At 35.8% G+C, this 14,661-nt stretch overlaps 1 protein-coding gene across 8 annotated transcripts in view; it reads right to left on the minus strand.

The window, feature by feature from the left end:
* GAS2 (growth arrest specific 2) overlaps window positions 1–14,661 on the minus strand; it is a 92,295-nt gene that overhangs the window by 34,206 nt on the left and 43,428 nt on the right. For 7 of the 8 annotated variants that reach the window (XM_013177798.3, XM_048050887.2, XM_048050884.2 and 4 more), the window contains exons 5-7: window positions 12,277–12,340; window positions 7,612–7,756; window positions 3,538–3,645 (exon numbers count right to left, since the gene is read on the minus strand). In XM_013177798.3, the coding sequence (XP_013033252.1) occupies window positions 3,538–3,645; window positions 7,612–7,756; window positions 12,277–12,340 (317 nt within the window). Of the gene's footprint in view, window positions 1–2,618; window positions 2,805–3,537; window positions 3,646–7,611; window positions 7,757–12,276; window positions 12,341–14,661 lie in introns of those variants that run through there. The other variant, XM_066997457.1, reaches the window with a different exon arrangement.

Genomic DNA, 14,661 nt, shown 5'->3' on the forward strand with positions numbered 1-14,661 from the left:
TTGACAACTGTATAATCCATCTGCTTTCCATTTTTCCGTACTTAAGTGGTGTATCGTCTCTACCTGGATGTTTTGGAGTCAAGTGTGCTTACATGAGTGCGTTTTTCTCCCTAAAAATGGGCAATAGAGGGGCAGAACACTGCCATGCTCTTTGCAGCCACCTGTGATCTTACATGCATTCACACATATTAATAGTGAGTCCCAAAAGAAAGCTTCTACATCGGTGCTATAGCAGGAAAATAATGCCTTTCATTTACTGGGATTTAGATTCAGATAGAACTAGTATCAAATTAAATGTTTCATTATTATCACAAGCAAATAACTGATATTAATGATTAAAAGAACAAGGTCAAAAAGTAAAAGTGCAATCACAAGTCAGGAAGCATGACAGACTTGAAAGTGAGGACCCATTAGACCACCTAATCTGACTCCAGTTGCAGAGAAACAGTTTTTCATTCTGCAGAACCCAACGTTTTCAATTTTATTATGGGTGTGGATCAACAGTATACATCTTTGTGAGAGAAGCTTGCTAGTTTGCAGAAATCATACATCCTTATCCTTATACCACAAGATAGCTTGAAATACTTGCCACTGAAAGTCATAGTTAAAAAATAACCTTTTTTTATGACCTGACTGATATTTCTTAATAAAAAATTATGTATTAATGTAAATAACTCCTTTGCTGCCTTCTGCAAGAAATAAACAGTTGAAAATCTGTGACTCAGTTTTCCAATTTAAAAAACATGCCTTTGTGCAACTGAAGTTTTCATGTCTTGTTATTCTTTATTTTTACAAACAGGCTTATTAATTCAATACTACTTTGTAAGATTAAGACTTGTACCCCAAACCACTTCGTGGCGTAATGGTAGGATCAAAGACTGAACAGACAAATAATTGATTGTGAAGCTTAGATACCATTTCCAAAGAGATATGGGCATCAACAGCAATAAATACAAGAACATAGTTACAAGGTACAGAAGTGTCCCATAAAAGGGAAAATGGACCTTTGCAACATAGATACTTAGCATCTTATTTTTGAGAACAATTACAACTTGAGCAAATTTTACACTAGTAGTTGAAACAATTGATGAAAAGCAGGATTTAGGACAAGATTGGGCAGATAGTCATTTAAGAAATTCTTTCTGTAATTTTAGGCACCTGCAACAAAATGATCAAGGTAACTACAACGGTGAGACTCAAGTCTTCATACCAGTAAAGCATACTACTTGGATTTCAGCTGCTAAAACCAAGGAAACCACGAACTTACTGTGGCTGCAGATATGGCAGTTGCTTAAAATGTGCTTGGTGATCAACCATACTAGAAAAAGGTACTTCCATACTACAAAAGCCTGGAATGAAGGCCACAGGTTGAAAGTCTCCATGAAGGAAAGAGCGCTTGACTTTTCTCTGGGCTCTCCAGCACTGTCAGATCACAGAAACTCTGAACAATCCAGCACTAGAATAAGCCTCTATAGAAACCTGCTCTGTCAAAATCATATTAGTTATAAAGAACACTGCAGTTCTGCCTGAAGCTGACTAGCTGCACCATTCAGAAGTGATCATGCTCATCAGTTGGTACAGAATGATCTACAGAAGTTAGGAAAAACTGTCTCAGTTCAACTGTAACACTGGATTATAAACAAGTGGCGTGTATCTGGTTGTGTCACACTCTATACAGAACACAGAATGTAGGAGGTAGAAGGAACTATCTCAGCAGCACCAGAACAAGGTGCCAAATATCAACAAAATTAGAAGTCAGCTATGCAACTCTAACGTGTTTTTTCATAAGGAAATGTCCAAAGGATTCCAAAGAGATGCTAATAAATCTACTCATGTACACAATAAAAATACGTAGAATGAAGAGTCAAAACTTACTGCGATCCAGTGGAGCGTTCCAAAGAGAGATCCAAACTAACCAAAACCCAGGACAAATGACTTCCAAAATCTACTAATATAAGCTTGTTCCCACTGAACTTCCTGGCAAGTTTCCACTGATATCAATGTTGTAGGAATGATCTTTAATACTGTATTTCAATGTCTAATCTATATTACTGTTATTTTTTGGCACGATTCTACTTTGGAATGTGGTAGCGTGATATGAAAAGGGTGTTTTGTTTGCAAACTTGGAACAAAATCTGAGTTGGACTAGATTACACAATGAAGAAGCCAGCGAAAGGGAATTTGACGCTCACCATTCTGGCAGAAAAAAAAATGAGTTTATCAAAACTAGAAGATTTAAAATACTTTGATATTGTTATTTGAAATGAAAATTGAAAGGGAGAAAACAGAGGTGTTAAACTCTTCCAGATTACAGATTACTTTGTTAATGAAACTACCTTCTTCAAAGTCATGTAAAGCCAGTACCCTAAAATACTGCAGAATTAAAAAGAAGTCTCAGTGGCTATGAAACAGAAAAGCTATTAATCCTTTATGCTAGCATGTTAAATCTCAAACTATCTGTGACAAATCCTGTATTTCTTCTTCATTCTTAGCTATTACTGAATTAATTGGGAGTTTCCGTTTTCAGCACAGTATTTAAACATGTTCTCAACTTTATACACATGGGACAACCTAAACCCTTATCTAATTTTGACTTCAGTGTAAATTAAGCATACGTTTATGACATAGCAAGCACTCTGGTGTTTTGTTGAATCGGGAACTTGACTTCTACAGATGGGAAAGAGTCCTTCTGACTTTTGTTCTCAGAAGTACTAAATCCTCAGTTTTATCAGGTTGTAGTTTCACGTCTTTAGCAAAATAGGGATAACAGTTCTTTGACAGCAAGAGGTATCATTTGAACCAGTCTTTACCAAGGACAGCACATGTGAACAGAAAAATGGAAAGAAGCATAATATGAATCGGATTCTTTCCTCACTATCACAAAATCGTATGATGAGTATTTTCACATTATTAGCATGAGCATGCATACAGAAGATAAAGAGGATCAAAATTAAGTTTGACTAACATATTTGTGCTAAATTCAGCCAAACATTAATGCTAGGAAATATTTACATTTACAATTACATTCTGGTATCGGAGTTAATATGAAATCTGAAATACATATGAAGTCTGAAATACAACACTGGGTTTGGAAATACCTGCTCATCACATGAAGTAATATGGACATTAATGTTTTGCTCCCCCTACTTTAGCAATGTCTTAGTTGTGACTTGTTAATTCAAGGATCATGAAGTCTTTGATCCTTTTCTGGACCCATCAAATACTATCAGTCAATACAAAGTGGGGGAAAGGCTGTGATGATGAAGTAGGTGTTCTTTCAGACAGAAGTGGGAGGAAGTCATCTTCTCTGTAAGACTTCTGGTTGCCATTGATCAAAGACAGAGCAAATTCAATGACCTAGAATTAGAAGGACCTACCAAATGCTAATAATTCCATGAGTCAGTTAACCCACTGTATTTCTTTATTCAGCATCATAAAACTGAGTTGATGTTGGTTAAAAACAAAATATTTCCAAAGGGGAAGGTAGAAGACACTAGCAACTTGCTATAAAATAAAAAAAAAAAATAAAACTTTTACCCTAATGAAGAGGATCTTTTCTCCAACTCTGTATCTTCCTTGTGAAAGGCGCTCCACACAGAATTTATTAGGGCATTTACAAGGTGGATCTTCAGAAATGTGTTTAACCTGATAAAAAAAAAAGAATTTATTAACAAAACCTGTTTAAAATAGCATCTGTGGCAAAACATTCAAGAGGACATTTACCATGACATGATAGCATTAATCTAAGTCTTCATTGCTGGTATTTTCCTCATTTTTCTTCATTTCCTTTTCACCTTTTCTTTTTTTTTTTTTTTAATAGTTTGGTCTTGATTTTATTTATTTGTTTTTGAGAAATACTATTTCACGTATCACTTCTTTAAAGGGAGCATTGTAAACCCTTCACTCAGATCTAAATTCTGTTGAAGTTATTGAGAATTTCACATGAATTACGAATGAAAAAATCCTGAATGAGAATTCAGGATTAGGCCCTTCTTGCACTGATGTGAATGCCACTGTAATATTGTTTAAAAGATTCAGAACCTAAAAAGAGTTGCTTACTTCTTTGTAAACTGAGGAAAAATATCTGTGAATGCTTCCCTGTCTTTTCAGATCACTCACTGACCAAAAAGATCTAGAGTAACTTCTGAATACACTCAGCCTTAGGATGGCTATAGAAAGCGCTGCATAGATTCATGTGCACATTTAGATTGCGCGTGTATGTCTTTCAGGAGCTGCACCAAATTTAGCCGGACTCAAGAAGCAGGAATCAGTCTCACGTTAGCCTTGAAATATAAGCTATGTGAAATCAATTAAATAAAATGTTAACATTATATATACACATGCACGCACGGTTCCTTTTAAGCCTTATATATTAAAACAGATCTTGAATGTTGATTTTTAAAATTATTTCCATAATCCCAGACTGTGGTGCTTCCAATGTCAAGGAGGATTTTACAGCTGTGAAGGGGTAAAAATAGATACAAGTGTCATAGTTCAACATAAAATTTGTACTGTTTAATTGAAGTCTACAAACACTTCGACAATTTGAGTTTAGCATCAAAATTTTGTAGATACATAGTCAGTATTTTATGGTGAATCAGCTCAACTGTCAAAGTACTAGTACAGTTGACAGACAAAACAAAGGAGTCATAATAATGCATTTTGCCTTCTAAATAAATACAATAAATATAGAAGCATTTTGACTTCTGGATAAAAGTTATCCGATACTTCCACTTCGCACTTTCAAATAGTGCACTTGTACCTTAATTAAAGGTGAGCAGAGAATATTCTGACATAGTCATGCCAAGATGCTCTTCAATATTGCTAACTACCCTTTGATGATCGCCAAGTTAGGGCATTATTGCAATCAAGGGTAATTTTAAGGGGCCTCAAGGCTGCTCTACTTCATCAATGCCAAACATGACTACATAGCCCCAGCAATAAGAGCTGAGAAAAGACAGATGAAAACAACCTTCCTGCTTTTTGTCAGCTACATCTGCTTGACTTCAGCCTCTTGTGAAAATGTGGCCCTGCATATGCTACCAGAGACATTAATATTTAGTGAAAGTTTATTTTGCACTCTTCAATGATCTGAAAGTAGCACAGCCATCAATGCTAAAAGAGATGTGGTTGAGAAACTTATTTGGCATTCCAATTGTACACAGGAACATCATTTTCGTACACTGCAGTTTTCTTTGATGGAAGCTGACCTAGTATGTGGGTGTCAAACAATGCAAAATGCTGAAGGAACCTCCTAGAGGTTTTCTCCACTTCAAATAATATTACAAAGACCTTTTGAAATCCAGATTGTCTATCAAGGCCTTGTAAAAGCAGTCTGAAGACTGGGAAATAATCTGCTCAGAACAGCTAAGAAATGAACATCTTAAACTTTTTTAAGAAAAAAAAAATAAAAGGGGTAAAGCTATGGCAATAGAATAGGTATTTTAGTTATCTTGAATAACTTAAAAAAATACTTGTGAAGCAAACCAAAGTTTTTCAAATATGCTTTTAAGAGAAAGTCATAGAATGTTAAACAAACTGGAAAGAAATTAAACATTAACCAAAATTATTCTTTCTATACTGGACCGGTGAACAAAAGTGCTTTTGAAACCAGCCCTCATTACCAACGTGAAGGCCATCTAATAATGTCTGAAGTTCTTCAGTCTTGTTATCTCAGTAACTTCATTACCTTGCAGAATAGTTTTACTAAGTACTTTTTTTGTTTGTTTGTTTGTTTGCCTTTAAAAATAGGGCATTATATTTTTGTGAAAAATATTGCATTTAAAAATTACACTTAGGAAAGGGATTCTGTGTATTTGACACAAAAAGTGTTTCTTAACTATTAGATGTTTTGTCCTCAGTTTCAATGTACAATCACTGCATTATTTTAAGACCAGTTATTCCAGTGATTCTTATGAACAAATGCTGAGTGTTAGCCTCCATTTTCTAGAGAATCAAATTATTTAGATAGTCAGCTGCAATAGGAATAATATCAGTGAAGCAAGGAGCCGATGACTTAAATCCAGGGTAGGTTTCTGAGGGTGGAAAAGGTGCATTCCTATATCTCTTGAAATGTAGTAGCGTCCTCTAAACACTATCCCCATCCTTTTGACAACGGCCCTCTGAATGCTGCTCGATAATCAGGGATTCCTGACATAATATCCTATCACAGTTATCACCTCTGAAGATGGTCTTGAAATTTCCATCTGAAAATGGATAAGGTGAAATATGCCTTAATTACTACATCTACCAGGGATAATCTATGCAAGCAAAAATACAGCATAGTTGGACCTAACAGGTTCAAGGCTGTTTTGAGCTGTGTAAGCAAAATAGAGCCATATTAGAGCTGTGAAGAATGAAAGCCAACAGATTTATACCAGTGTAAAACAGCGGATAATTAGACCTTCGCTGCTGATCCTCCTGTTGAGGCTTCCATTACCTTACGATCCCAAAGGATACAGCAGTATTATTGAGTGGAATTTGGAAATCAAATAAGGAAGCAGAGGGAAGAATTATATCCTATTTTATTTTGTGTCTGGACTCTACAAGCACTGCTGCTATTTTATGGTGCGAGTGTCTGGGGCAGTGAGGGTCAAGAATCTAGCTGGATGAATTCCATTATGTTTCTATCCCTACTGCTTTCTAAATTAAAGGAGGTGGTTGGAGACAACCTTCATACTCTCTCTTCTGTTCCTACAAGATATGCAGTCACCACACTCCTACACATAATTGTTCTTTCTCAATTCTGTTGAAATATATGTGAGTGCTTTTGCAAAGTTGTGGAAGAAATACAGAAAGTAAAAAAAAAAAAATTAATTTAATTTAATTATTTGCATTAAATAGTACAAAGTATTTCAATAAAATGAACAAACATTATATTCCATCTGCTCTTTCTAACAAAAAAGTGGCACATGGATTTTTCAAGAAGTGCTTTTTAACTCCCAGGTGGCACATCTACCTTGTAATATAACAGTTACTATAGTAACAGCTTCTTTTTATAGAATATATTTGTACTTTTCAAGTTTAACCTCTTCCTGGTCTCAAAATGTGTCCTTTTCATCTGATTCCAGTAGTTTCAAATGAACCCCTCTAGGGACTGCAACAGAGATATGAACACTACAGTATAATGCAAAGAGTTTAATAAAATTCAAAGCAAGATGCTTTCTAACAATGAAGAAAAAATCTTCCCCCACCACCACCATGTGAGAAACATGCAGAACAGCAGAATAAAAATTAGGCTGAGATAACTTCAAAGCGTTTGTTAACTGTCTGTACAAGTCAGTATGGGCCAAATCTCATAGTCCTGACTCAGTCCTTTCTCAGACAAAACATCAAGTGGGAGTTGATGAATAAGAAGTGAACAGAAAAACACAGAGTAATAAGAAGGGAACTTGGCCTTAAACACTAAGCTAGGCTAAACTGCCTATCTCCTACACAATGCTACATTTTTTCCAAACTTCTGGCAGAAATAATTGCGGTCAAAAATAAATTAACTCTATCAGTCTGCAGATCTCTAAAGTACAGTGAGATGTAAAAATGAAGCTTCTGTGTGTTTTGCAAGTAAGTGCATACAAGAATGGACCAGATGGGAAGCTTTTCCCCACAACTTACAGCATCATCCAACAGCTTCCCTGTGCTCTTTTTCCCTGGAGACTTTGTTGGTGAGGGTGAAGGAGACGGGAGGGGGGCTGAAAGCGTTTCCTCTTGTTCAATCTCTTTTTCCAACTTTATTAATCCAGGAGGCTCCACCCCAAACCTTTTAGAAACACACAAACAAATTACTTGTCCTTATGTATTTAATGTTTTACAACAAAATGGTGGAGAGTATTTATACTTCCTATATCGCACTACTGTGCAACAATAGATTGCTACGTACTTTAGTAAGCAAGTACAAAATATATCAATCATTGACGCCATCATTCCAAATCAATACAAAGAATGAAATTAAACTATATCTTTCAGTTAATTAAATTTACAGCCAGTGTAATTCTTCAGCTTCTCTGTCTGATAACGTATGGTGGTGACTGAGTAATTTATGAATGACAGTAGGCCTTAAAAATTGCTCTACTGTGTAGGACTGATTCAAGTTCAGCACATTAGCAGTTTTTGTTGCTGTTGCTTGGAGGGGGAGGAGGGAAGGGTCTGTGGTTTTTTTTGTTTTTTTTTTTTTTTTCTTCTTCAAATCACTTGACATCTTTGATTTTCTGTTAGTATTTTTCATAAAACTCCAGCTGAAAAGGAATTAAAGATTATCCTGGGTTCTAGTATTGCACAGAATTTACAGGCATATAAATGGACACGCAGCCAGTATTTTTCAGAATCAGCTAGTGCTTTTCTTTTAACCTATTTTTCACAGCCAATCTTCAGACCTCTGCTTACAGTGGCAAAATACTTGCAGCTCCAACCAAAACAAATACAAGCAGCTTTGGCATGGAGCATCTCAAGCACAGCACTTGGAGAGCAAAGCTCTTTAAAACAATGCCTGCTTTTGAAAGTTTTATGGCAAATGATTAAGTCAGTATCTCACAGCAAGCAACAGAACTTGGACAGATGTCAGGAGTCCAAAGGCCCATCCTATTTTTCCTAATCACTGATAATTCCCCTCTGCTTTTTTCTGTGCCAACACTGAAGAACAACAAGAAAAACAAGGAAAAAAAAATATTTCCTTTTTTGGAGTAGGGCTTCAACTTGATAAAGTTATCATGCCATGTAGATTTCTCATAGCAAGCAAACTACTTGCATAAATGAAACCATATTTTCTTCTGTAGAGAAGTCCGTAGACCAGATGCAGAACTATGCTGACTTATCTAGGTAAAGATCTGGACACTGAAATATTGAGTGGAAACAAACACATTATTACCATTTAATCTAAATACTCCATAATAATGTTAAATGCATACAGAGAAAGGGCATAAATGCATATACCGTCTCTTTTTTTTTTTTAAATAAATTTTAATTTAATCACACTACAGGCTAGTAAATTAATATAAAGAAATCTAAGAACCAAATCTGTGCTTGTATTGGCTTATAACTGGTGCAGTCTGCCTAATGAAAAGTCAGCCAACATTGAAGCAAGCACTTATATACAATCCATTTACTTCCTGTCTGTCTGCAGATGCCGACAGGCTGTAAATCATTAAATTCCCTCTGGGCCCTAAGCCTACACCTGCATGCAACCTTACTCATCAAATAAAACTCTTCCACTCTTCTAAGCAATGCTGCTTCTTAACTTCTGCTGCTTTCCATGATCTCCAAATTTTTATCATTGTAACAGACTTTTAAAGTTCCCCGTGCTTGCTGTGTTCTAAATTCCTCTGGTGCTGAGTTGAAAAACAAACAAACAAACAAAAAAACAAACATACATGCACTTTTTTTCCACACGTGGAATCAACCTGTATTGATACTGAATGGATCAACCTGCTGGGAAGCTGAAATGGTAAAAACACATCTTTCTGAGAGGGCTCTGCCATGCAGTAGAGGTGCAAATTCTGTTCTGGAAGGTATGCTGAGAATTTCCTTTTCTGCTCTTTTCTAGCCTGCTTTCTCATAACGACAAATGAAGCAGCGTTGGACTGTAACATGATCTCCAACAGACTTCTTAGAGCTCCACTTCCCATTTTTACCAAGGAAAAATTGAATACAATACCAGAAATCTTAAAATTGCTCAACAGTAATTTCAAGAGATCTATGGGGGTTGTCTAGCCCCCAGAGTTTAATAGTTACGTAAGAACTTCATTCCTTTTGCTGCATCTCCAGTCATAATTTCTCTTGCTGCCTCTCATCATTTCAGAGCATAGCCCTAAAGGAGTTGGCTTTACTAGACACCTCCATCGCACCCCCATTGGGTAGAACAAGACAGCAACTGCATCCACAAAGTCTTCTTCTACAGTCTGAAGAAATCCATGTCCATCAGCCTTTCCTCACACAGAACATGTTCCAACTAACAAGCACTTCGCTCAAGCTGCTTGTTTTGCTCTTACTAATGCAGCCCAACACACATTTGTCATCTTCATTGCCACACGGGTATCCTGATGACTCTGGGCCACTTCTTGGCAGACTCTCAGGCCGTCTCTTGCATTGCTGCTGCTGAGATGGTCTGTTCCTAACCTGTACACAAGCATTCTACTCTTGGTGCATGCTTTTGCACTTGCCTTTTTTTTTTTTTCCCCAACTCCAGAATTTTTCTGTCATTCTATTTTTTCAACATGTCAAGGTCCCTCTGGACAACTTTGCTCTCCAGTGTGCAGACTTGTTCCCACAATATCCTGTTCATCTATTAATGTGCTGAGGCTGCCTTCCATCACACCATCTAGACCATTAATGAAAACGTTCAAGCAATTTTGTCACCAGTATAAATCCCTGATAAATGCCATTAGTAACCAGTGGGGCTGACACTCTGAGCTAAGCAGTCACTACAGTTTTCCACTTGCCATGTAGTCCATCCATCTAGTTCATCTCTCTCTAATTTGGTTAAAAGGACACAATGAGAGATGTGTTGTTAAAGTTGTTAAAATGCTGTTAAAGCATAGGTAAATTAGCAACCGTCTACCCTCATCCACAGAGAACCTGTTGAATGACTTCAAGTTGAGCAAAACAGAGCTCAATTCTGTCTCTACCTTGAATGATCCCCATTCTCTTTCACTTGTGCATCAAACCCAAGAAGACCCTGAAGACTAACGGTAATCTAGCTGGACATTAGTGTGCTCGAAGCTGACTCCTTGTGATGAATAGACCGCTTTGAACATATCTTGTGCTTTTAGAACAGAGAAAGAAGAGGAACGTAAAAAGTTATTCAGTGTCTTATTCTTCTCATTCTGTAGAAGCACACAGAGGCACCTTTTCAAAAATCTCTGTGATAACTCTTCGGGAAAGGAGACCCCAAAAGGCTGTTAAAAAACCTAGTTTGCTTTACAAAGCAAGCATACAACTGGCCTCATTCCCATTTAAAGCAGCACAACGTTTTCTTTCCTATGCTTAGTGGAGGGAACTGTCCATTTTCTTTTTTGATAATAGTTTTAGTTTACCACAGATCAATCAAAATTGCCGTCAAATAAGTACTTCTCCATTATATCAACCTATCAACTATCAATTATATTCCCCTTGAAGAGTTTTTGTGCCCTTCATAAACTTAAGAGATTATAAATATTTTTACTTGCTTTCAAGGAAGAGACATTGGAGCAGAAACAAGTATAGAGACATATGTTATTTGACCTCTAAGCTGTAAATAAAAAGTGAATACAGTAACATAAATATAATCTGTAAAACATAATAATGATGTATAATAATTCCTGCCATGTAGAAGTCAGGTTGTTTTCTTACCACCACTGCTATGCCAACTTCCACTGGCAACAAAGGCTTTTTTGAAACTTCACCAAGAGACAAGTTGAGTTAAGCAGCTTCCCAAGTGAGTTGCATTCATAAAATACGAATGCCTAATAAAATTTGGCCATGAAAATACTAGTTCTTTTACTAGGAATAAGTGGAGGCCTCCTTCATACTGATTGTAAACACACACAAAAAAAGGCATTTTACTGAAATTAATGAAATTATTTAAATAAGGCAATCCACTGCAATAGACAGGGCTTTGTATAATTGCCGTTACATGTATGACTGGGCAGCACTACTGCTGTTCAGATATTTTGCTGAAAATCTTATGCACTGCTCTGGTTATTTCTGCATCTGCAAAAACAGAAAAATTGCATTCTAATTACCATCATTTTGATTGTCTAGAAAAAGTCACTGGTGTCTTGCAGGCAAAAATAATGCTAAAGGGTACTGAGGGTCCCGCCTGACTAGGAGCATCTGACAGAGATGGAACGCAGACTGTTAATTCAATTCTTGTCTTGACTCTGTTGGTGAGAATCAGAGCTAAGTTTATTTAAATAAATGAGGTAAGAGTCAGTGTCGTTTAGATCAGATTTAAGATACTTGAAGACTGATTTATTATCAGCAAAGCTAATGAAATCTCAATTGTTTATAGACAGACATGACTATTAGAAAAAGAAACAGATCAAAGTTTTATTTAGAAATAATTCTCAACCGTTTCCCCTCCTAATATAAGGACAGCCAAGAAATATGCTCACTGAGGTGAAGGTATAGATATTTTATTGTATGTGTTTATAACTGCCTAAAAGATATTCCTGAGTGACATCAGGTTCTCCTTGAACCTAATGAGCATAAAAGTTAGCTTGGGATGTGCTGATTTAGTAAGTCTCTCAATAGTCAGTGCTGTCAAGAATGTAAATATTTCTTCATTCTTTAAATATTTCCACCTACCTTGCTGCAATCCTTCCAAGTTCCAGCAAACAAAGGCACACTTCTCTTGGCTGCTTGTGGAGAACTGGAAAAGAAAAATGAAGATGGAAAACATAAATAAAAGCTATTTTAGAAATCTTTGTGATGAACAGAACTGAATCATCAACATCTATAACTCTCAACGCAGATAGAACTTGCTTTTTTCTTTAGCTAACTGGAATTTTACTTACTGGAACAAAAAGGATGGGATCGAGGACTGTCAGAGTGCAGATGATTTAGGAAGTTCCCATTTAGTTATCATTTAATTCTTTTGAACATAAAGTTCTAAATCATTGGAAAATTATTTGGTAACCTACAATCAGTTTGTAAAATCCTAAAAATAATAAAGAGCTCTGGCAGAACACTAAGATTAGAAGAAGATCAAAAATAAATGAGCAACATTTAAATGAAGTTTGTTTGTTTGTTGTTTTCTTTAACCCTATAAACTAAAAGAATTCATATCCTTTACATCACTGTTTTTCTTAGCCAACTTAAATCAGAAAAACTACAAGACTTCATTAATATACCTCACTGGAAGTTTGGTCCTGAATTTCTCATACATTTCTTCTCAAAGGAAATAAAAATGTGAGTAATTTAGGAATTAAGCTCATCATAAGAAAACCAAACCAAAAACTTGCTTCCTGTAATATATATATACACACACACATGCAAATATGCAAGTTTTTATGCCTGAATTCCTCATGACCTGCAGTTTTTAAGCTTCAGAAGAAGCTGTAACACACTATAAATCTATGTACTTCTCATTCAGAAATATCACCATTATCTGAGAAGATTCTTTTTTTTTTTTTCAAACCTCAGGTTGTTTTGTTGAAAGTCCAGTAAAATATATAAACAAAAAACAAAATCAGGATATAAGGAAAGCCCATGACTCCTTGGAGAATCAACTCCCACAAAATCCTCAAAGAAATACAAGAAAAGAGAAGAAAAACAAACAAACAAACAAACAACAAAAAAAAAAACAGATGAACCATGAGAATTATGAGTACATTGTCATCATTTCTCCAGTAGTACCTCTTGCAGCATAACCCTCACATTTTGGATAAACTTGAGCTTTTAGAAATTCCCATGCTAACTGAAAGATATGTACCTTATACTTCTGATTGAACTGACACCAAAAAAATAATTGTGTGAATATTTGTACCAATCAGAAAAAAAAAAGGGCAACAAAGTTTATGTGTTTTCACTGAGTTCAAGCTGAGACATCTGTGGTATAAATGTTTTGGTTGTCTAATGACTCACCTAATTGAAATGCATGAGGAAAAAAATAATATATATATATATATGTACACACACACATATACACCTGAAAAACATATTTCAATGTCTAGTTAAAACTCAAAGTCGTTGCTTTGTCCTATAATGTATGCATGAGACCCGGACTTGGAATCCAGAGTTAAGCACCTCTAAATAACTAATGCCTACTGGGGCCAATCTTCAATTTCTGCGACTTCAACTTCTCGCTCCACTGACTTGAATAAATCTGTGGTAAATTACGTGAGTTGAATGCTCGTCCTTAAGTCTTTTACTAGCGTATATGTAGCAATTCAAGATGTATGCATTCTTCCCCTCTAATCTCATCCAAATATATTTCCAGAAGTAAAACTGCAGAGCATGAAAACTAAAATGGCAATATACTAGGAAAAGTATTTTTATCCTTCAGACATCTGTTATTAAGAATATAAAAGACGCAGACTTGGACATCCAGCTATTCTCAATATTCTTCCTTGCCACAACACAGTAATTTTATGAAATATTTAACCTTCACTAGCAATCAATATTTTTCAAGTGTTATATTCATGGCTCTCAAAAGATATTCTGCTGCTTTCATTCTAAAAGCAGTTAGGACTACTCCAAAATAAAATTTGATTTTAAAGAACTAAGACATCTCTGAGACTACGAGTGGAATAAACCATTTTTGGAATAGTCAAAGGGAGTTTCTGAATTGCAATTCACACATATACACATCTGAATAACTTTTGGAAGGGAGAGGGAAAAGAGAGCCTCAAGTAATATTACTTCCAAAAGGATTCATAGATATTACTCAACAAAGACTTGAATAAGTATAATATTTTTACGTCAATGCTTAAAGCTCTTCTACCCAAACAAAACCCAAAGTTCTTTAGCAAATCTAACTCAAAATAGTCTAGACACATTTCATGCATTTCACACCGAGCAATGTGAAACAGTGAAATCATTGTTAGAGTATGAAAAGCTGTGCAGGCAATAACCAAGCATAAAAACAAACATCTGGTCACGCGATAAGAACAGGGTGACACAGTGCTTCTCACAAGGCAATGTTAGCATTCCTGAGGACTATACCAGCATATGTATTTGAGTACTTGAGAT

The sequence above is a fragment of the Anser cygnoides genome, chromosome 5, assembly GCF_040182565.1.
Source record: "Anser cygnoides isolate HZ-2024a breed goose chromosome 5, Taihu_goose_T2T_genome, whole genome shotgun sequence".
NCBI classification, from domain to species: Eukaryota; Metazoa; Chordata; class Aves; order Anseriformes; family Anatidae; genus Anser; species Anser cygnoides.